The 24,544-nt window shown below is 36.9% G+C and overlaps 1 protein-coding gene across 5 annotated transcripts in view; it reads left to right on the top strand.

Moving 5' to 3' along the window:
- Nucleotides 1-24,544, top strand: part of Ascc3 (activating signal cointegrator 1 complex subunit 3) — a 337,712-nt gene that overhangs the window by 51,246 nt on the left and 261,922 nt on the right. The window contains exons 1-2 of one of the 5 annotated variants that reach the window (XM_052751377.1): nucleotides 13,050-13,093; nucleotides 14,595-14,669. The exons of the other annotated variants lie outside the window; for them this stretch is intronic. Coding sequence (XP_052607337.1) covers nucleotides 14,652-14,669 — 18 coding nt within the window. The 5' untranslated portion in view covers nucleotides 13,050-13,093; nucleotides 14,595-14,651. Of the gene's footprint in view, nucleotides 1-13,049; nucleotides 13,094-14,594; nucleotides 14,670-24,544 lie in introns of those variants that run through there. 5 annotated transcript variants of the gene reach the window in all.

Below are 24,544 nucleotides of genomic sequence, written 5' to 3'. Positions count from 1 at the left end.
ATATGCGATCCATAATAATTGATTATAATAATTGATACTTGTTTGAAATACACTAAAATATAAGTGGCATGGATATTTTTATTTGAAAATAAAATCCAATTAATTCATCCAGTTATGAACATTTAATGATATCATATCTAAAGTTGATTAAAAACAACACAATATTGATGATAGTTTCCCTCTTTTTGTTACTTATTACTGTTTTCTACAAAGATTCAAGCATCTCTAGCATAAATACATTTTGCTGCCTGGATTGTGTTTAACCATAGTGATTAATCTTGCTGCTTTACAAAATTTACCAACATTCAGAGAAAAATCATCTTTATTCCATAACTTTAGGCTTTATTTTGTACTAGTTTTCGGTTTTCTGAAAAAACAGAAATATATAGTTTCTGAATATGTTTTCCTCCGCAATTTTCCTTACATTAACATCTTACATTAGTTTGGCACATTTGTTAGAATTGATGAGTCAGTATATTATTAGTATAAGCAAAGGCACAGTGCAATCACCTAACTGTACTGCTCCATGGGTAGAAGACAGTTTCTTTGGGAATGTAAACTGCCAGGTGACCAGGAAAACCCTTGTCAGTTTTATGGGTACAAGTGGTGCAGAAAGAGGTGTGGGGCAGGACAGCCTGGGAGTTAGCATGGGGGCTGCTTGAGTTCATCAAGAACTAGGTGCCCTTTGCAGAATGTAGTTGACCATTGCGGGTGGATAAGGCAAATACTGACTCTTCCTGACAAACCTGCTTCAGGAGATTTCTAAGGAATTCTGAGTTTAGGTATCTATTTACCCCATAACAATCCTTCTGTTTCCCTGCCATTTTGGGTCACGCTTTGGCATAAAAATATCAACTAAAGTCCGTAGTTTGTTATGACTCAGTTTGGTATTGCAGAGTCTCTGGGTTTTGACTAATGTGTAGTATAGTATGTGTCCATCAGTAGTATACACAATAGTTTCATTTTCCTGGAAGACTTTGGCCTCTGTCTTTTGTCTCCTATTGAGTTTTCATTTTTTTAACCTTTGTGTGTGTGTGTGTGTGTGTGTGTGTACAGTCACGCATTGAGGGAGAGGTCAGAGGACAACTTTTGAGGTCATTCTCCCACCATGTGAGTTCCCAGATTGAACTTGGGCCCTTGGGCTTGGCAGCACCCCTCTGAGCCAACTCATAGGTTTTCTCCTTTCCCATTGAGCCCCTGGCAACCTTTGATAGTTTTACTGTGTCTATACTTTTCTTGAAAAGCATTTTCTTTGCTTTTTCCAAAACGTCCTGTAGGTGGAATCATAAAATATGTATCCTTTACAGACTGCTTATTTTACTTAACAGTGTTCATTTAAGGTTTTCCTATGTACTTTTGGGGTATAATAGTGTGTTTCTTTTTAATGCCAAACAGCACTGCATTGTTTATCCATTTACTTATTGTGGGACTTTCTGGTTGCTTACCAGCTTGGACAATTAAGACTGAAAATAAATATTTTCTGTTTAATTATTGTTATTTATTGTTTCTGTTTTTACATTTGCCCAACTGTTTATTTCCCCTCCTTGCAAACTCTCTTTGAAGAAGTACTTTAACTTTATTTGATTTGAAATGTACCTCTTGTTAACTGCTCTATCTGAGCATCTTTCAGGCTCTAGGCTTTGGGTTTACCATTCTTCCCAGACCTTTGCTTTTCTTCTGTCATCAGCTGCTGATTGATTTTGGTGGTTGGTTTGCTTTTGGTGTGGAAGCTAATTGAGCTTTGTTTTTTGTTTTAAGTCTAAGTAATTACACATATTGACATATTTTATGAATGGACTGACTTTTGTTTTTTACATTCCTTATTTTGTGTATGCTCTTTCATCCTCCTTTTTATTTCTTACTCCCCACGTACCCCTTTTTGTTGTCTATTTAGCCTGAGCTAGCCTCTAACTCAGGATCTTCCTGTCTCTTGCTTCCATATTTTGAAGTTATAGGTGTGTATCCCTGTGCCTACCAATTCAGTACTTTTAATAGAATTCTTGTTGTGAATTTCTTTGGGTTATAAAAGATAAATTGTATTTATTTTAACACATACTATAGTTGGGGTTTACATTCTATTTTCAGCATTTGGCTTTAATGTTACAGTTGCCTTTTGCATCATTTGCAGTTGACGAAACACTCACTGCAGTTCATTTTGTCATACTTTACAGGTATTCAGTGTGAGTATTCATTCCTCCTGTTCTTCATCTCTTAAAATCCTATTAGCTCTATTTTGGAACCTCTCACTATATAGTCTGCATGTCTGTCCAGGGCTTCAAACATACATATTAAGTACTTGCTGTCTTGCATCCTAGGTGAACCCCATCTCTGGCAGCCTTGTTCTGTTTCTAGAGCTCTGCTTGGTTCCTTTTGCATGTTATCACTTTCATTGTTGTGCTTTTTGTCTTCTACCTAAGCAGCTTTTTTGTTGTCCTTTTTTTTTTTTTTTTTTTTTTTTGGTTTTTTCGAGACAGGGTTTCTCTGTGTAGCTTTGCGCCTTTCCTGGGACTCACTTGGTAGCCCAGGCTGGCCTCGAACTCACAGAGATCCGCCGGCCTCTGCCTCCTGAGTGCTGGGATTAAAGGCGTGCGCCACCACCGCCCGGCTTGTTGTCCTTTTTTAAAAATCTATTTTTATAATTTTTTTTACGTTTATTTATTTTGTGCCTGTGAGCAACTCAAGAAGCAACATTTCTGTTTTGAGTTCCTATCTTGACTTCCTTCAATGGTAGACTGTAACTTGGAGGTTTAAGATTAAATAAACCACTAGTTGCTTTTGGTCAGAGTGTTTTATTACTCAGAAATAACTAGAAAAACAGTTTTCATAATTGTATTTTTATTTGTGTGTGTTTAAAATTTACTTATTATTTCTCTGGCATGGTTAATTTATGTATGAGTGTTTTGCCTGCATGTATGTATGTGTGTATGTCTCATGGCCCAGAGAGACCAGAAGAGAGTGTTGGATTTCTTGGAACTTGAGTTACATATGTTTGTGAGCCACCGCGTGGGTCCTCTGTAGGAGCAATGAGTACTCTCAACCACTGAAACATTTTTTCAGCCCCACATTTTAATTTTAGATTGACATGAATTTGAAGCTTTTCCCTTTCACGTTCCTCTGAACCCCTCCGAAATTGTTCAGAGAGCTGTGACCCCTGCTGTCAGTTTGTATTTGTCATTGACAGGGATGGGAAGTCTTGTTCACTTCCTTGCTTCAGCTAAGTACAGCTCTAGCTGCCACTCTGTACTGAGCAGTTTTCATCTAGGTTACCCCAAGGAGAAAACTCCCTAGCCTGTGTCAGAATCAGAGCTCACGTGAATACAACTCTCTTTTGCTCAATTTTTGTCATAGGGATGTGTTTGTCTTCTTTTTATGTGTGTTTCTGTCTCTTTTGGGTTTTCCTTTTTTTTTTTTTTTTTTTTTTTGGTTTTTCGAGACAGGGTAGCTCTCTGCGTAGCTTTGTGCCTTTCCTGGAACTCACTCTGTAGTCCAGGCTGACCTCGAACTCACAGAGATCCGCCTGCCTCTGCCTCCCAAGAGCTGGGATTAAAGGCATGAGCCACCACCGCCCGGCTAGGTTTTCCTTTTTTTATTACCACCACATAAACTCCATCTGCAGTCTTCATAATTGAAAATGGTAATCTTTTCAGAAGGTGCCCTCTTACTTTCAAGCATAAAAGTGAGATTTTCAAGATAATTTTATGAAGACATTAAAATAAAATAGAAATGAATATAACTAGAGATAAATATATTAAACTGAATAAGTCAGCCTTAGACAAATACATTTTCTCTCATTTGAGGCTCCTAGAAATTTATATATATAAATAAAACCATGCATGTTATATATATATGCATGCATATTTGTGTATATACATACATGCTTACACATATATGAATTAAAGTAGAAATGAAATTGTGTAGACCTGTATAACTTAGGAGTGTCCAGCCTTTTGACTTCTCTGGATCACATTGGAAAAGGAGGACTTTCATTGGGCCAAACATTAAATGCATCAAGAATGTTTATTCCATGGCCTGTGGATTGGAGTTGTGAGAATATGTATACATTTATTTTGTGTGATATTGCAACATGATTTTGTCAGTTTTAACACTCAAGAAATACACAATGAAGTTAAAACCCCCTCCTCCAAAATATTTGTTTTAAGTCAGTTTATGATTTTGTGTTCAGCTATATTCATAGCTATCCTTGCCCACATAGCTAGATTCTAGGAAGACAAAATGTTTAATAGGAGTAGTTATGGGAGGAATAGGCTCAGTGTGCAGTATATACATGTGTGACAGTGTTCTTATATTACAGTACCATATACAATGAATATAGGCACTGAAAATAAAAATAATAATTTATCAAAGTAGAAAATAAGTATGGTGGTGCATACTTATAATCCCAGCACCTGGGAGAGACTGAGGTAAAGAATCATAACTTTTAGAAAATCACACTATCTCAAAAGAACCTCCCCCCACAAAAAGGGCTAAATAATATGCTGGAATTTTTATTTAAAAAGAGGTTTAGTTTCTACTTCCAATATATGACACTTTGTATGTATAGAATGCTAGAAAAGATAGGATATTTGTCTTTGTTAGTCTGACTTGCTTCGCTTAAAATGATGACTTCATTGCATCTGTGTTCCTTCAAATGGCATAGCTTTATTTTTTATGGGTGAAAAAAAATCCATGTGTATATTACCTACATTTCTTTACCTAGCCCTTTCAACAAATAGTGCTGCCAAAACTAGACATCCACATGTAGGGAGAAGTCTTAATCTAAATATTTTGAATACCTTCTAACACTTTGGATGTGTCTTTTTTTTTATCATATATTTGAAATTATGTACATGTTATATACCTATGAATATTATAAAACATATACAAAATTGGAAAAATTTCAAGGATGCTATCATAAAAATTTTTTTTGTAGAGCTAGCAATTGAACCCAGGGCCTTGTGCATGTTACGTAAGCATTCTACCACTGTCCTATATTCCCATCCCTAACCTTATTAGCGACATTAAAATCCTTCCCATTAGAGCAGTATGTATAGATATTCTTTAGTATTTTTGAATCTTGAACTCGTTGGGATGTTTTGAGGTACTACTTGTATGATTGATCCTATTTGATAATTAATATTTAGAACAACTAGAAATTATTGGTTTCTTTTCTTTCTTTCTTTTTTTTATATACAAGAAACGGAAGGGAGGCAATGGTGACAACATATGTTGATCAGATCTGAATTTTATCAGTAGGAAAATGCTTTGGATCATGCTGTAGATGAATTTAGAGAAGTTATTTACAAAACCTTTTGAGTGGTCTAGGCAGCAAACAGTGGTGAACTTAAAGGAGACAAACTTAAAGGCCATTTAGTTGTTAAATCAAGAGGCCTTGGAAATAGGTTCGATGACAGGAATGAAGTGGGTGAAATAGGTGGAAGTTTCTCTCCTGCCTGCCTGTTCCCAAATGGACAGCAGCCACTTCCCAAATAATTGACTCGGAGACTTAGTATTACTCATAAATGCTTCGCCGGTAGCTCAGGCTTATTACTAACTAGCTCTTACACTTAAATTAGCCCATAATTCTTATCTGTGTTTAGCTACATGGCTTGGTACCTTTCCTTGATTCGGCATTCTTTTCTTGCTTCCTCTGCATCTGGCTGGCGACTCCTGACTTGGCTCTTCCTCTTCCCAGAGTTATTCTAGTCTGGTTGCTCTGTCTATACTTCCTTCCTGGCTACTGGCCAATCAGCATTTTATTAAAACAATTTGAGTGACAAATCTTTACAATGTACAAGAGTGTACTGCATTATCCCACAGCAGTAGGGAGTGTTAAAAATGCCTTTGACTTGGGGAGGAAGGTTAGCTATGCCATTCATAAATATAAAGAGCCTTTAGAAAGGATGGAGCAGGTGGAGAACTATGGACAGTTTTACACATGAAGCATTTTAAGAGACTTTTAAGTCCTGTAAGTGGAAAGGATAACTTGGGTATTTAACAGGCAGCTTAGAGTGGAAAGATGTATAGATTTAAATTTTCAGTGTGTACTTGCTAAGAGTTTGATTGTAAACAGATAATGAGGGAAGATGAAGTGAAGGCAGCCTTAAGGAATGGACACTTAGTAGATGAGTGTAAAGAGGAGACAGGAAGTATCCAGGGTGCTAGAACATATATCAAAAGAATGATACATCAAGAATATAAAAGGAAATGTAGGTTTCAAGAAGGATAAGGAATAAGGTTAAGCAGTGTGGCATGTTGTTCTCATTACTGAACAAGATTGGGGATGATAAAGACAGAAAAAATTGTTTGTTTTTTTCAAATCTGTGAGTGAGAGTCCTTCAAGTAGAATGGCTGCTAGTAGACAATGCTGATTGAAGAACCCTAGCCCAAAACAATAGTGTTCTAAAATTTGAAACTTTTGAGAACCAGCATGTTAATCATGAATGGGTAAGTCTACAGTTTACCTCATGCGATAGACTGAAGTCATAATGTAGATGTTCTAAAAATACTATACAGCTACTTTGAGCCTACATATATAAGGTATATATGAAACAAGTGACTTTCATGTCTGGACTTTGGTCCTGTTCTCAATGTATTTTACCATGCATATGGAAATTTTCTCAAATCTTAAAAAAGTAAAATCAACTGGTCCCAAACATTTTGGATTGGGGATACTCAGTGGCAATAGATCTTATCCTGAAAGTGGTCAGTAATGGAGCTTTGTATTTCCTTGCATTCTGTATCCTGTACTTTAGTTTCTAAAAATGTTAATCCAATAGCTCAGTTGTTCAAGTGCTTGTTGATGAATACTGAGGACCTGAATTTGATCTTTTGAGACAGAGATTTGTGGAGTTTGCTGGCCATTGTGCCAAACATACTTGGCAAGTTCCAGACAGTAAGAGAGACCTAGTCTTAAAAAACAAGGAGGATTGCTCCTTAAGAGCAACACTGGAGAGTGACCTTTGGCTTTCATGTACATCGTTGTGCAACACAACATGTACACACACACATGCACACTAGTTATTTAGGCAGTCTGGTTTCTGAATTTAAAACAAAATGGGTCTCAGAAATTCTAGTTAAATAATACTATGGAGAGCCACAGATTGAACATACAAATTACATACATTTATGCATTTATCATTCCTGTTATATTTAAAGTGAAAGCTTAAACAGTCTGTGGTATTACTTTGAATAAGGATGAATAGCATTGTATTATTTCAATAGATTTTTTACTTATTGGGATACGGCTGTATTGGATTTTCTAATGTTTGATCACTTGTCCCTTTTGTTGTGGTTATTCATACTTATTTGTTTATGTTTTTCATAATAGAATTATATATGTATGCCTGTTTCAGTATTTTCTATAAGAGCCCTTCAAGTATTTTACAGTGGTTGCCTTGTTATAGTCAACTTGTATTCTGTCTGTTGTACCAAAAGTTATTTCAGTTTCTTCTCATAACATTCCTTGTAAACATGCTCTTTCATTCTGGTTCAGTTTTTGTGCTTTACTCATGTGCTTTAATTGCTCATTGGAACTCTCTTAAAAAGTATAGATGGAATTTAGCTTGGAGCTTCAAGAGTTTCTGTCAGTGTGGTGTACTTTAGCTTATTAAGTGAAATGTTAGAAATACATTGATTAAATAAAAAAGTAGTCATTCAGGCTTTCCTAGAATTTATTTGTGATATCACAGTTTTTATATAGCTACAGATGGAGTTTTTGTGTTTTTTAAAAATGTGATTGTAGGATTTTTATATACTTAGCCCTAATATATCTTAGATTGATTCATATTATTTAGGAAAATTTCGAACATTGATTTTGTAATGTTCCATTTAACAATACACTTCTAGTTTACATATTATAATAAAAATGTTGAGGAAATTCTATAGTTTCTGACTCTCTGTGTTGTCCCATTGCTGGTCTCCATGTAGATCATCATCTGTTGCAAACAGAAGCTCCCTAATAAGGGTTGAGAGATTCCTTAATCTGTGTGTATATGATAGGTCATTAGGAGTTGGCTTAATACTCTGTCCGTTTAGCAGAATGTAGGAGATTTTCTCTTAGCATCTATGATCTTTCTAGCCATAGCTTTTTGGCCCAGTAATGATGCTAGATAGTGGCTTTAGCTTGTGGAGCAGGTCTTAAATCCAACCAGAAAGTGGTTTGTTACTCCCATGACATTTGTGCCACTGTTGAACCAATGGGCATGTCTTGCCAGGCCAGTCATTATTTAGCTCATAGAATTCACAATTGGGTAAGATCAATGATTACTTTTTCCCTTTGATAACATGCAGGATATCCATCCCTATGCAGAACTTTATTATATACTATATCCTCTTCTCAGAGGCTCAGGGATCACTATGAGAGAGATGCTGGGAAGAGTGTAAAAACCAGAGGTGGGGGATAACTGAAAGCAGACAGCTACAGCGGGACTCCCAGCAGTGGGGACACCATGCACAAAGACCTATATAATTCTAAACCAGACCAGACCTCAGCATGGAGAGGAGAGTTGGCCATCAGAGTTTACTGTTAATTATTGTTTCCTTTTATGACAATATAATGCATGTTTCACATTTGTTTATCAATCAGGTTGAGAGTTTAGTCTCCACTGTTAATTCTGCCCTTATTTTTATTTTCAATTTTGAGTGTGTGTGTGTGTGTGTGTGTGTGTGTGTGTGTGTGTGTGTCCCCATGGAGGCCAGAAAGGGCATTGGATTCCCTGGTGCTGGAGTTACAGGAAGTTGTAAGATGCCTGATAGGGGTGTTGTTTGGTCATCTCCAAAAGCCAAGAGTGGTAAGTACTCTTACCCGAGACATATCTTCATCCCTGTTTAGTTTTCTTGAAAGATGCAAAAATTGTATTCATCTGCTAAACTATCACAATATCAAGAAAGATGGAAATAATGCTACTTTAAAGTTTTAAAAAAGCTTTTTAATCTAAGGAACATAGTGTTTTTATTTATTAATTTAAAGGAAAACTAGTAATGTGGCCAAAAATATTTTATTGTAGTAGCAAGAACTTGAAGTGTTCTGTCTGTTCCCAAATAATTTTAATAGATATGACTATAATAATATTTATTAGCACTGGGCATATGTGACCTGTTGAACAGCACCTGAATAGGGGAGTGAGGATTAAGAAAAGAAAGAGACATAAGATAGATTCCAGAAGACTGTTAGTGAATACTATAGCCTGGAGTTTATACTGCCCAGTGCTTATATACAGCTTAGAAATAGGAAAAGGAGCATCAGCAAAGAATACTCATTGTTACAAATTTCTTTATCTGAAAGTACATTGTGTTCAAGGAATAGTCAGACCACTTCCCTGCTCTCAAGGAGGTAACATATGTGCTGTTTTTCTTGGCAAAACATCCTGTTTGTCCTATTTCAGCAAGGTTAGCAAAACAAAGTGTGCACTTTTGACCCATCAGACCCAGATGGAGTCACTAAAGCCCCCACACGCATACTTAGTTCCAGCACTTGGGAATCTGAGGTGTGAAGTTTGAAATTGGAGGCCATATTGCTTTTCAGAAAGACTTGCTGTTTAAAGCAAAATAACAACAGCAGCAAGGTAAAAATCCTTAAGTGGCACCTGCTGAGGGAAGCATATTAGCTGTATCTATTATGTCTTAATTAAATCTTTGATCCTGTAGTTCACTCTTTCATTAGTAGCTTCATTCTTCTAGGTTTTAAAAACTTCTTTGATAGATACCTCTCTGTACTCTCCTCCCTCTTTGCTTCTTGATTTGGTGGTCTCGGGTACTTGTGTTAGTATATTGAACAATGATCCAGACAGCTATACCTTTGCAAACAGTAGTCAATGCCAAGCTAGTTTGCAGTGCAGATCTTGACTGAGGAAGTGCACCTGTTCTTGGAGTGGATGGATGTGGCAGGTGTTACAGAAAAACATAATTTTGGGTAGTTGTTAAATCTGATAGCAGCTTATCATAGCATTTTGCTAAGATTCTTTGGGAGTTACAGAAGCTTTGTTTTCAGAACAGAGTCATTTTTTATTTTTTGTTTTGTCAATCACAGGAACTTAAGAGTGTTATTAAGATGTGATTGACTCTCTGTGCCATTATTCCATTAGAAATTAGTTTCCAAGTATGCTGGTGGTTTCCTAAAATGATTTTGTCGAAAAAAAATTCTTATTAGAATTTGCCATGTGTGAACAACACAGTTTGGATTAAGTAACTGAGTGACTAAGAATATATGTAAGGCTAGCTCTGGCAGGATTAAATATTTTCTTATAGAAGAAATTACCTCATGTTAAAATTTCACAGAATTTTTAAGACTTGAGGGAATTTAAAGAGTAGTCCATACTGTATATAGAGAGTGTTTCCTACTATAGTTTGTGTGTGTGTGTGTGTGTGTGTGTGTGTGTGTGTGTGTGTGTGTGTGTGTTGCATTGGGGATTATGATATAGATATAGATATGTATTGTGTTATCACTGCCCTCCACCCATCCTCCTCTTTCTATAGAAAGGTCTTTAATACTATTCTTGAATTTTGAGGCAGGGTTTGTGTCTAACAACAGTCCAAAATAATCATTTAAAATGTTTTATGGAGCCGGGCGGTGGTGGCGCACACCTTTAATCCCAGCACTCGGGAGGCAGAGCCAGGCGGATCTCTGTGAGTTCGAGGCCAGCCTGGGCTACCAAGTGAGTCCCAGAAAAGGCGCAAAGCTACACAGAGAAACCCTGTCTCGAAAAACCAAAAAAAAAAAAAATGTTTTATGGAAAAGTTGGCATGAATGTAGAGATTGTATAGGGAGGGAGGGAGTAAAATGGGAAACCATATTATATCAGTGGACACTGTATACATGTATTGAAATATCATAGTGACTCCCATTAACTTGTCCAAAGAATAATATGAAAAGGGGAAATTCTCATACAAGAAATTTTTCAGTCTTAAGCAATATTTAAATTACTCTCAGCATTTCAGGCAGTTGTGGCTCATAAACATCTTTCTTGTAGCTTCATTGATATAATTTTTCATATATTTAAAATGTATAAATCATGAGTTCTCATATATGCACAGATACATGCAATTATGACATTTTTTTCCTACTCTTAAATAATCTAAAAAGGAATCTTAGGCTTTTTTCCTCTTACGTTTCACTTCCACCATCCTTAACCAATTTCTGCCTCTAGAGATTTCCCTATTTTGGACATTTTACATAACTGGAATCAGTCATACAATACAATCTGAGTGATTTATTTTATGCTTAACAGAATGTTTTCAGTGTTCCTGTTGTATGCTACTTCATTGCTTTTATCACTAAACAGAATTCCATTTTATGTATTATATCTATATCTCGTGTGTGCGTGTATGTATGTATGTATGTATGTATGTATGTATGTAGTGTGTATCACCTTTTGTTCATCCATTCATCATTTGATAAACTTTTGGGTGATCTTTACTTTCTGACTATGCAGACTAACCATAGTTATGTACATATTTTGTTTATATTCATAATTTACTTTTCTTGTATATATAACAGTTTGAATTGTAAAGTTCTAAAGTATTTTTATGCCCACTTTACTGAGGAACCAGCATATTATTTTCTCAGTGGCTGCACAACATATGAAAATTCCAGATTTCCTACATTCTTTTTTTTTGTTTTGTTTTGTTTTTGTTTTTGGAGACAGGATTTCTCTGTGTAGCTTTGCACCTTTCCTGGGACTCACTTGGTAGCCCAGGCTGGCCTCGAACTCACAGAGATCCGCCTGGCTCTGCCTCCCGAGTGCTGGGATTAAAGGCGTGCGCCACCACCGCCCGGCCCTACATTCTTATAATACTTGGAGTTATCTATTTCTGAGCCTTTCTAGTTGATGTTAAGTGGTAGGCCATTGTGATTTTGATCTATCTTTTCCTCAGGCTGTATCATATTGGGTGTCATCATATTTAGCATATATTGGCGTGTATTTCATAGAGAACTTAAATGCCTTGTGCTTTTGTTTTGTTTACTGCTCCTGAATTATGCTTTCTTTATATGTTGTGAACAAAAGCATCTTGTCAGATGTGTATATGCAAATATTGTTTTCTGTTACATTTCCTTGTCTTTTTACTTTCTTGAATGTATTCTTGGAAGCATAAACTTGCCTTATTTACTTTCGATGCAGTATTTAAGCATCCTTTCCATGAAGATTTATTTCTCTTGTCTTTTTAGAGTTTTATCATTTTAGATTTTCAGGCATTTAGGCCATTGATTCGTTTTGAGTTGATTTTTGTTTGTGGTTTGAGATAATGGTCTAGCTCCTTCTCCCTTGTCCTTCCCCTTCTCTCTCCTTTCCTTTCTCCTCTCTCTCTTCTTTTCTCTGCTTATTCCATTGTTGCTTATTGAAAGACTGTTTCTTCCCCTTGCCTTGACACTCTTCAGAAATCAATTTACCATAGACACATAAGAGTTTTTATTGTTGTTTTGTCTTGTTTTTCTGGACTCTGAGTTCTATTCAACATGGTGTTTATCCTTGAGGCACTATGGCATAGTTTTGATTACTTTGTTGTAAATCTAGAAATAGGGACCTAAACTGTCTTTTTCACCCTCCTCCCAAGATTTTTTTTTTTTCACTATTCTGGGTTTCTTCCAATTCCATATGAATTTTAGAGTCATCTTGTTACTCCCTGATAAGCCAGCAGGGACTTCGAGAGACATGGCATTGAGTCTAAGGACTAATATTGGTTGTATCAAAAATCTTAATATTATGTACTCTGGTTCATAGATGTTGATTTTTAAAATTTACTTAGGATTTTAGTTTCCTTCAGTTGTATTTTATAGTTTCAGTGGGAACGTCTTACTCTTCCTTTTTTAAAGAATTTATTCCTAAGTAATTTTTGATGACATTGTTGAAGGATTTGCTTCCTTAATTTTTATTTTCAGATCATTCATTGTTAGTACAGGATGCAGTTGATTTTTATATATTGATCTTGTGAAATTTTGAAGAAAGTATTAGTTCCAGCAGTATTTTCTCTATGCAAGATTATGTCATCTGTGAATAAAATAGTTTTATTTCTTCTTTTTCTATCTAGATGTCCTCTATATCTTTTTCTTGCCTAAATGCCCTGGCTAGAACCTCCACTGCAGTGTTGAATAGAAGTGGTGAGTTGAGACTTTCTTGTCTTATTTCTGATCTTCATGGCTAAGCACTTACTTTACTTTTGTGACACGATACCATAGTTAGCTACGAGTTTTCATAGGTGTCCTGTATGAAACTTTAGAGCTTCCATTATTATAGTTACTGGAGTATTTTTTGCTTACAAAAGAATAAAATTGTCTTTTTCTTATCTGTTTAATTGCACAATTTGCTTTAATTTCATTGATAAGGTATATCAGTTGATTTTTGTTCTGTTGAGTTAGTCTTGTATTGCTGACATTTTTTTCGCTTTGTCATGATGTCTAACATCTGTTGTCTGTCCATCTATCTAATCTTAAAGTTAAGACATTTGAATATGTTATTGGGTTTATTTTGCAAGTATTTCATGGATACTTCTGTTCCCATATTCCTAAGTCGTTGATCTGTAGTTTTCTTGTTATACATTTGGCTTTTGGTGATCCTAGTATTGGCTTTGAAAATCAGCTTAGAAATGTTTTTGTAGATTCTTATTTTGTGCATTTTATTAAGAACTGGTATTAACCTTTTTAAAGATTTAGTAGAAGTCACCAGTAGAATTTAATTTCTCCATAAATTGGTTGGCTCTCAGTGAATTCTGGACTGGTTTTGGTCACTAATCATCCTTTCCCGTGTTACAAGCCTATATAGATGATCTGTAAATTCTTGAGTTAGTTTTTAAACATTGTATCTTTGTCATACATAATACATTCCAGTCTTTTTTCCCTTTGTTAATCTAGTTTTAATGTGTCTTGGTTTTCTTGGTTCTCTCTATTTTTCTGTGCTCTGTTTCATTCATTTATGTTGAGTACTTACTATTTTCTTTCTCTGGTATCTTAGGGTTGAAAATGAAATTCTTGATTTGGATGCTTTTTAAAGGGGAATGTGTGGCCATAAATTCCTTTTAAGCACTGTTTTAACTACATTAAATAAAATTTGCTCTGTATTTACTCTGACTTTTACATGCTGGCATGGCTGCTAATATCCACCTCCAACTGTCTCAGACTTGTATTTGCATCTTAAAGTGTATGTTTGTATTTTCATAAATCTTTGGACCAATTGGTTATTACTGTTTGTTTACTTAATTATTACATATTTGAGAATTCTTCAGATTGTCTTATTATTGATTTCTAGTTTTATTTGTGTTTACTGAACATACTTTTGATTACTTCTCTTTGAAATGTATTGAGGCTTATTTTGGAGTCTGTCATATGAACTGTCATGGGAAACATTTCATGCTTTTGTTCTATGATCTGTTAGCTAGAACTCTATTAGGCTTAGTTGGTTTGTAGTGTTCCCCAAATAGCTATTTTTTTTTATTAATACTCTGCTTATGATTAAAATAGCACCATTGTGGAACATGTGGTACTATAATTAGACTATCGGTCTTTATACTATTACTGTACAAGCCAATGAACAGAAGTAAGAATTAAACCTTTATTGTGTACTTTGTACTCCTTCTCTTCTTCTTTTTTAATTGAACTGAGAAAGGGCATATTCTAAAAGGATCACCCTAGCTACTGACTTGGTGAAGATACTTGCTAACTAATGCTGATCACTTATGAGGTAGGTACTATTGCAAACATTTTAATCAGTATGCTGGGTGTTTGATTCTGTGCATGACAATGAATGCACTGTCAGGAGCAATATACTACAGTTTGACACAACTGTGGGTTGTGTCTCCAGAAGTTCAAGTGGTAAAGGTTGTATCACAAGGGTAATTTTGTTGTAAGGTAAGAACCGTGGGAGGTCTGTAGGTATTAAGAGTGCCCTTGAAGGAGAGTGTGGGAGCCCCATACATGTCTCCCTGTCTGTCTCAGTTGCTGCATCTCCTGGATCATGGTGACAGTGGTCTTGTCCTACAGAATCTTTTTGTGATGTGCTACTTTCATTGGATGCCAAAATCATAGTGCTACCAGAATTGCAAGACAAAACAAATTCTTTCCCTTCCTAAATTAGTAGCCCTAGTTATTGTGTAAAGTAATATGATACCTATGAATACAGGTGACATTTTGACTGCAGTGTATGGGGACTTTGTGTCCTCAGGTATACAGTGTGCAGTTCCTGTGATCACCTGCATGGCCTTCCACCTGAAATTTGAGTAAATATTTTTGTTGGAGGATGTAGCAGAATGAATGACCTTCCCTGATCCATAGAAGAAATCTTTGAAATTAGAAGAAAGAAAAGCAACAGAGTTGTGATCAGGGATATCTCAAAGCTATGGATAGTTTTATAGTTAGTACTCAGAGAGACAACCAATGGCTTTGGAAAGAAAGCCATCAGTAGCCCTAGATTTATGTAAGATATAATGATTTAGAAACTTTTTTTTGGTGAGAATTCATTAGGAAGTTGAAGGTTTCAATATTTTGTTCAAAAGCAAATTAATAGGTGTTTTTAAAAACATATCTTAATTAGAAGGCATTAATCTGTTCTCAGAATGCTGGTTATGATCATAGAGATAGTCTTTATGGTATTCACGAATAGCTTCTACTAAGGTGGGTACTTAATGTTCTTAATACAAAGTAAGTATTATGTGTGCGTGTGTGTGTGTATGTATGTATGTGTGTGTGTGTGTTTGTGTGTGTGTGTGTGTGATTGCAGAAAGTGTTCCTTTATTTTCTTGGTACATTTCCAATAAAGGTAGACTATTTTCTGTGTGAACGTATTCTTGTTTTTAGTGCCTACTGTTTACTATATGTTTATGACAATTGCTATTGGTTTATAAATCTCAAGCGAAATATTGGAATGCTTAGTAAATGCTCAGCATTTTACATAAAGTTTCTTATTAGCTGCTTATTGTAACATGGCTCAAACATGGATCCTGTGTTAATTTTTTTTTTTAATTTATTTTGCATCCCCACTGAAGTTTCCCCTTCCTCCTCTCCTCATATACACCCCCCACTATGGAATACCCAGGGTCCCGTCTGGCGTGTGATATATGAGGGAAAAAAAAATCTACTCACACTATAGTCTTATATCTGTTAACTTTTTCCCTCTAAGACAAAATTCTATCAATACAACTATAACTACATCAGGCATTTAAGGCAGGAATAACAAGCTCTACATCTGTCTACTATATTTCTTTGGGATAAAATCCTGTCTCCATAGCTTCAGTTCCATCCAGTTCCCTAGCTCATAGTCCTGCTAATGACTAAACTCCTATGCTTCCAGCCTCATCTTCGTCCTCTGTATCCTCTTTCTCCATCTCTGCTACTCTCTACTCCTGGCACTCAGAAAACTCCACCTGAGATCTGCTTACCCTCTATGGAAACTCTGTCTTCCTCTCTTCTCTCTTGCTATGCCCCTTCCTTTTCTTTCCCTGGGCACATGGTTCTCTGACTCCTCAGGAATGTTAATTCTACCTCTCACCTTGACATGTAAAACCTCTTTTGTTCTCAGTCAGTTGCTCTGGATAGCTGCTAGGCCTGGGGTCAGGGATGGTCTAAGCTTCATTTGCACAAGAAGCAAAGCTATGAGTCTCTAGCCAGCTTGTCTCCTAGGCTCAGCAGGGGAGTTAGTTACCTAGAAATTCAGCAGGTAGTTACCTAGAAAATTTTTGGGCATGAAAGAATTTCATAGTAGAAGACAGCTGAAATATTAAAGGCTGGATAGCACCAAATGTTCATAATAAATGGCTTGCCTCTTGACAGACCTTGGCCGGTCAAAGTCCAGTTTTTTAATACACAGCTGAATCTCTATGATATATTTCTTGCAGTCCGCAAGACCCCACCACCACATACCCTCAGTCGCCCTCATCCACTCTTCCTCCATTTCTATTCAGAAAAGGACAGGCTTCTCATGGATATCTACAAGTTGTAGTAAGACTAAGCACCTCCGCTTGTATTAAAGCTGGGAAAGGCAACTTAGTATGAGGAGTAAAGACCTAAAAGTCAGCAAAAGAGTCAGAGACAGCCCCTGCTCCCTCTATTAGAGTCCCACAAGAAGACCAAGCTACACATCTGTCATATATGTATAGGGCTGAGGTCAGTTCCATGCAGGCTCCCTGGTTGTCAGTTCAGTCTCTGTGAACTCCTAGAAGCCCAGGTTAGTTGATTCTGTGGTTGTTTTTTTTTTTTTTTTTTTTTTTTTTTTTTTTTTTTTTGTGATGACCTTGATCTCCTGGGCTCCTGCAATCCTTCTTTCCCCTTTTCTGCAGGATTCACCAAGCTCCATCTTAATTTTGGCTGTGGGTCTCTACATTTGTTTCCACCAATTGCTGCATGAAGCCTCTCTGATGACTACTGGGCTAGGCACTAATTTATGAGTTTAGCAGAATATCATTAGGCATCATTACATTGACTTTTTTTTCCTCCAGTCTTATTTGGTTTTATCCTAGGTCTCTGGGCCATCCCCCTTCTGTGTCCTGGCACTCTAGGCAGTATTAGGGGTGGACTCACTCTCCTGTCATGGGTCTTAGGCTGGAGTAGTCATTGGTTGACTACTACAATCTCTGTGTCACTTTTACCCCCAGCACATCCATAGGCTGGACAGACTGTAGGTCAAAGGTTATGTGGCCGGGTTGGTGTCCCAGACTGTTTTTTTTTTTTAATGTCCAATTTCTTGAATTCTTTATATTTTGGAGATCAGCCCTCTGTCAGTTATGAGGATGTTGAAGATCTTTTCCATTCTGTAGGCTGCTATTTTGTCCTGTTGATGGTATCTGTTATGCCCAGATCGCGTCCCCAAAGAGGCCACCAGAGACTTTAGGTACAGAATGCAAAAGCAAGGTTTATTTCTGTTTACAAGCTGCGAGCAGGGAAGCTCGATCCAAAGCACTCACTCCTAGTGGCAGTGAGGCCAGGAGGAGCTTGCTTTTTCTTTGTGTGGCTAGCTTTTTAAAGGTAAAATCCACAAGCCCTTCAGGGGGGTTGGGGGGGGGGGGTTTGCACTGGTGCAACTTGGATTGGTTTATTTTTATCTCTGTTCTCTTTTAATTGGGTGAGGGTATGTAACCTTTGAATTTACTGGTTGGTGGTTACAATTTATCACTTTGGGGGCATTCTGGCACAAGTCCCAGGCTTTGTCCTTGAGCCACCATGGGGGCTGGCTGGCCAAGCGCGTATTGCACATAACTTTGTAAGTTGGTGAGGGGCCCCAGACAGTAAACATCTGGCTGAACTTTGAGCAGTCAGAGTGCATGCAGAAAGGGAGCTACTGCAAGGACTATGTCTTTTGTTCAAGACCCTCCCAGAAACTGCTTGCTCAAGTCTCAGGAAACTGAAATTGAGGCCTGATCTCTGAGAGAAGACTGAGCAGCCTGTTAATGGCATCTGCTTGGTCCTTTCAGTATCTTTTGTCTTACAGAAGCTTTTCAGTTACCTGAGGTCCCATTTCTTAACTGTCAATTCTAGTATCTATACTATTGGTGTTCTATTAAAAAGTTGTATCCTGTGCCAATGTATTCAAGGCTATTCCCACTTTCTCGTCTATCAGGATTAGTGTATCATGATTTGTATTGAGGTCTTTGATTCTCTTGGACTTGAGTTTTGTGCAGGGCAATAGATATGTATCTATTTGTATTCTTCTACATACTGACATACATTTAGACTAGTACCATTTGTTGAATATGCTTTTTTTTTCTTCTATTGTATAATTTTGGCTTCTTTGTCAAAAATCAGGTGTCCATAGGTGTGTGGATTAACATCTGGATCTTCGATTTGATTCCATTAATCTACCTGTTTGTTTTTATGCCAGGACCATGCCATTTTTATTAGTATATCTTTGTAGTAGAGATTGAAATCTGGGAATGTGATGCCTCTGGAAATTCTTTTATTGTACAAGATTATAGCTATTCTGGGTTTTTGTTTTTCCATGTGAAGTTGAGTATCATTTTTTCAAGGTCTGTAAAAAATGGTGTTGGTATTTTAATGGGGATTGCGTTGAATCTGTAGATTGCTTTTGATAAGATAGCACATTTTTACTATGTTAATCCTTTCAATTCATGAGTATGGGAGATCATTCCATCTTCTGATATCTTTAATTTCTGTCTTCAAAGATTTGAAGTTCTTGTCATACAGGTCCTTCATGTGCTTTGTTAGAGTTATGCCAAGATATTGTATATTATTTGTAGCTATTGTGAAGGATGTTGTTTCCCTGATCTCTTGTTTAGCCCTTTTATTGTTTGTATATAGGAGGACTTCTGATGTATTTGAGTTAATCTTATATTCAGCCACTTCACTAAAGGTGTTTATCAGCTGTAGGAGTTCCCTGGTAGAATTTTTGGGGGACACTTATGTATACTGTCATATCATCTGGGAATAATGATACTTTGACTTCTTCCTTTCCAATTTGTATCCCCTTGATCTCCTTTAGTTGCCTTATTGCTCTAGCTAGAACTTGAGTACTATCTTCAACATATATACAAAAAGTGGACAGTTTTATCTTGTTCCTGATTTTAGTAGAGTTGCTTTGAGTTTCTCTTCATTTAATTTGATGTTGGCTATTGGCTTGCTGTATATTGCTTTTATTTTGTTTAGGTATGTCCCTTATATCCCTGATCTCTCCAAGACTTTTAATCATGAAGAAGTGGTGTTTGATTTTTTCAAAGGCTTTTTCAGCATCCAATGAGATGATCATTTTGTTTGTTTGTTTCAGTTTAATTATTTGGTGGATTACATTGACAGATTTTCATGTGTTGAACCACCCCTGAATCTCTGGGATGAAGCCCACTTGATTGCGGTAGATGATCTTTTTGATGTGTTCTTGGATTCTGTTTGCAAGTACTCTAGTGAGTATTTTTGTATCTGTGTTCATGAGGGAAACTGGTCTATATACTCTTTTTTGTTGAGTCTTTGTGTGGTTTGGATATCAGAGTAACTGTAGCCTCATAAAATGAATTTAGCAATGTTCCTTCTGTTTTAGTTTTATAGAATAATTTGAAGAGTATTGGTATTAGCTCTTCTTTGATGGTCTGGTCTAATGCCTGGCCTGAAAACATCCGGCTCTGGTCTTTTTTTAGTTGGGAGACTTTTAATGACTCCTTTTATTTCTTTGGGGGAATATAGCTCCATTTAAATTGATTATCTTATCTTGATTTAACTGTTTAAGTGATATTTATCAAGAAATTTGTCCATTTCTTTTTAATTTTCCAATTTTGAGGAGTACAGGTTTTTGAAGTATGACCTAAGGATTTTTTGTATTTCCTAGGTATCTGTTATGTCTACCTTTTTGTATCTGATTTTGTTAATTTGGATATTCTCTCTCTGCTTTTCGGTTAGTTTGGATAAGGATTTGTCTAGCTTATTGTTTTTTTTCTCAAAGAACCAACTCTTTGTTTCATTTATTTATTTATTTATTTATTTTGTATTGTTCCCTTTGTTTCTATTTCATTGATTTCAGCCCTGAGCTCGATTATTTACTGCTGTCTACTAACTACTCTTGGGTGTTTCTACTTCTTTGTTCTTGATCTTTCAGGTGTGTTGTTAAGTTACTGGTATGAGAATTCTCTAATTTTTTAATGCAGGCACTTAATGCTGTGAACTTTCCTCTTAGCACTGCTTTCATTGTGTCCTATAAATTTGGGTGAGTTTTGCATTCATTTTCATTTAATTCTAGGAAGTCTTTAATATCTTTCCTTAATTCTTCCTTGACCTAGTGGTAATTCAGTAGAGAGTTGTTCAGTTTCCATGAGTTTGTAGTCTTTCTGTTGTTTCTGTTTTTGAAATCCAACTTCAATCCACGGTGGTCTGATTAGATACAGGGGGCTATTTCAGTTTTCTTTTATCATTTGAGACTTGTTTTGTGACCTAGTATATGGTCAATTTTGGAGAAGGTTCCATGAGGTGCTGAGGAGAAGGTATATTCTTTGTGTTTAGGTGAAATGTTAGGTAGATACCTGTTAGGGCCATTTGAGCCATAACGTATGTTAGTTTCATTATTTCTCTGTTTAGTTTCTGTCTGGATGACCTGTCCATTGGTGAGAGTGGGTTGATGAAGTCTGCCACTAATAATGTGTGGTGTTCAAGCATTAGTAATTTAAGCTTTAGGAATGTTTCTTTTACAAACGTAGGTGCCATTGCATTTGGGGAATAGATGTTCAGAATTGAGACATCATTCTGGTGATTTTTTTCTTTAATGATTATGAAGTGTCTTTCTCTATCTCTTTTGATTAATTTTGGTTTGAAATCTATATTGTTAGATATTAGTAGAGCTTCACCTGCTTGCTTGTTAGTTCCATTTGTTTGGAAAATCTTAGCCTGGTGGTGGTGGCACACGCCTTTAATCCCAGCACTTGGGAAGCAGAGCTAGGGGTATCTCTGTGAGTTCAAGGCCAGCCTGGTCTACAGAGCGAGATCCAGGGCAGACACCAAAATTACACAGAGAAACCCTGCCTCGAAAAACCAAAAAAAACCCAAAAACTTTTCCATCCCTTTGCTCTGAGGTAGTGTCTTTGTTTGATGTTTATGTGTATTTCTTGTTTGCAGTGGAAGGATGGACCCTGTTTTTGTATCCGTTCTGTTAGTCTGTGTCTTTTTATTGGGGAAGGGAGTCCATTGATATTGAGAGATTATTTTTTCCTATTGTGTTGTCGGTGGTGGTGGTAGTGTTTGTGTGTGTGTGTGTTTGTTTGTGTGTGTGTGTGTGTGTGTGTGTGTGTGTGTGTGTGTGTGTATTTCCCTTTTTTGAATTTTGCTGGTATGAGATTATCTATTGCCTGTGTTTATATGGGTGTAGTTAACTTCCTTGTGTTGGGGTTTTCTTTCCAGTACCTTTCTGTAGGGCAGGATTTGTAGATAGATATTGTTTAAATTTGACTTTGTCATGTAATACCTTGTTTTCTCCATCTATAGTAATTGGAAGTTTTGCTGGGTATAGTAGTCTGAGATGGCATCTATCTTCTCTTAGAGTTTGCAAGGTATCCTCTAGGCTCTTCTGGCTTTTAGAGTCTCTGTTGAGAAAGTCTACCTTTGTATGTTACATGGCCTTTTTCCTTTGCATCTTTTAATAATTCTTCCTTTCTTCTGTATGTTTAGTGTTTTGATCATTATGTGACAAGGGGACTTTCTTTTCTTATTCAGTCTGTTTTATTTTCTGTAAACTTCTTGTACCTTTATAGGCATCTCCTTCTTTAGGTTGGGAAAATTTTCTTCTGCAATTTTGTTAAATATATTTTCTGGGTATTTGAGCTGGGATTATTCTCCTTCTTTTATTCCTGTTTGCTGTGGGATAGTCTGTATGTCAGATGTGTTGCTGATTGGTCAATAAATAAATCACTGATTGGCCAGTGGCCAGGCAGGAAGTATAGGCGGGACTAACAGAGAGGAGAATTGAGAGAACAGGAAGGCAAAAGAGAGACACTGCCAGCCACCATGATGACAAGCAGCATGTGAAGATGCCGGTAAGCCACGAACCACGTGGTAAAGTATAGATTTATAGAAATGGATTAATTTAAGCTGTAAGAACAGTTAGCAAGAAGCCTGCCATGGCCATACAGTTTGTAACCAATATAAATCTCTGTGTTTACTTGGTCGGGTCTGAGCGGCTGTGGGACTGGCAGGTGAGAGAGATTTGTCCTGACTGTGGGCCAGGCAGGAAAACTCTAACTACACCTATTATTCTTAGATTTGATGTTTTAATAGTGTCCCAGATTTCCTGAATGTTTTGTGTTAGGAGGTTTTTAGATCTAACATTTTTTTTTTTACAGATGAATTTATTTATTCTATCATATCGTCAGTGTTTGAGATTCTCTCTTCCATCTCTTGAATTCTGTTGGTGATGCCTACTTTTATTTTCCATTTCCTGAATTGACTCAGTTTTTGTTTTCTTTATTGCTTCTATTTCAGTTTTCATGTCTTAGTGTCCTTCACGCGTTTGTTCTTTCTTGGCTTTCTTGGCATTCTTTAAGGGTCTGTTGATTTCCTCCAATTTTTTTGTTGTCTTTTCCTCAATTCCTTTAAGGGAATATTTAATCTCATCTTTAAGGACCTTGATCATCATCATAAAGTTGGTTTCAGTATCATTTTCTCGTGCTTCCACTGTGTTGGAATATTCAGGGCTTGTTGTAGTGGGATAGCTGGGCTCTGGTGGTGGCATACTGCCCTGGCCATTGTTGTTTGTGTTCTTGCACTTATGTATAGGAATCTGGATTTGGAGTGATTATAGGTATAGATGCCAATTTCTGGATGTTTCTTTGTTGGATGGATGTTTTCTTCTTTAGTTTTTGTTTGCTCCCTGTGGTTGAATAGAGGGTTTCTGCCCATATTGGTGGCTGGACTTCTGATGGCCTGGATAGTCTCTGGTCCAGATGGGGGTTGCTACCTAAGTTTGGGGCTGATATTCTGGTTATGTTGTGTGTGACCTCTGATCTGGCCCAGGGTTCTCTGGGGTTCAGATGCTGGCCTTGCTTCTGGTGGGTAGGAGGCTTCTGCCTGGTTTCATAGAGTTGGCCTAGTCTTTAGGGTTCAGCATGGTGGTCTGGCCTTTGGGGATCAGGATCTGGCCTTCTACCCAAAGTGTGGGCTGGGATGTGGTGACAAGGAGAGGAGAGGCACTTGGGGTTATGCTGGGAGGAGCAGGTGGGGGTTCAGTAGGGTGGTGGCCTACCTGGTTTTCAGGGAGCTGGCTTCTTCTCTGATGGGAAGGAAGGTTTCTGCCACAGATGTGGACTGGTCTATGGTAATGAGGAGAGGAGGTGGGTTTTGGAGTTATTTCTGGCCAGCTTGAGCAGGTTTGGGGGCAGTATTACCTGGGGTTCAGGATGCTGTTCTGTTCTGTGGTGAAAGAGGAGGCTTCATTCAGAGATGTGGACCAGGAAGTGATGAAGAAGATAGGAGGGGCAGTTGGGGTTATGCTGGGCAGGCAACAGCAGGTTTGGGGGTGATCTTACCTGGTGTTCAGGATGCTGGCCTGGGATCAGGTGACATGATCCTGTGTTAATTATTCATTTATTTTAGCCCGATTGCTGTTTTCTCTACTTCCTCTTCTCCTCCCACCCCCGTTAATTTTTTCCTGATTGTTTGTCTTTAGCTTTTCTCATGTCAGTATTTTTTCCAGTTACTTAGAATTATTATGGGGATTTAGTTATATTTCTTATTCTTGTCATATGTTAACCATTTTTGAGATGCCTAGATAGCCCTTAAGGTTTTAAAAATCTTAGCATTTGAAGGAAGTTTAACTTCAGTATGTCATCATCAACAACAAAAACCCTGATCTTTTTTCTGACGAGGGGACCTGGCTATGTAATCCAGGCTGACCTGAAACCTGTGCTCACCCCTTAGTTCTGTGATTTAGACATAGTCCTCTAGACCCTGCTAGTTGAACAGTGTATCTCTGTTCTTTGCATATCACAATAGTTTTCTGTCAAATATTCTACTCATATTTAGATTCATATAGTTATCATTTCAAACTTTGCTTTTCTCTTATCTGTATAACCTTGGATAATTTATATAAATTTCCTAAGTTTAGGTATTGTAAAATCAAATAATATTATTACTTGAATTTGA

The sequence above is a fragment of the Peromyscus californicus genome, unplaced genomic scaffold, assembly GCF_007827085.1.
Source record: "Peromyscus californicus insignis strain IS unplaced genomic scaffold, ASM782708v3 Scaffold_22__1_contigs__length_63687245, whole genome shotgun sequence".
Lineage (NCBI taxonomy): Eukaryota > Metazoa > Chordata > Mammalia > Rodentia > Cricetidae > Peromyscus > Peromyscus californicus.
The sequence above is the reverse complement of the archived record's forward strand: the minus strand, read 5'-3'. Positions and strand labels throughout refer to the sequence as shown.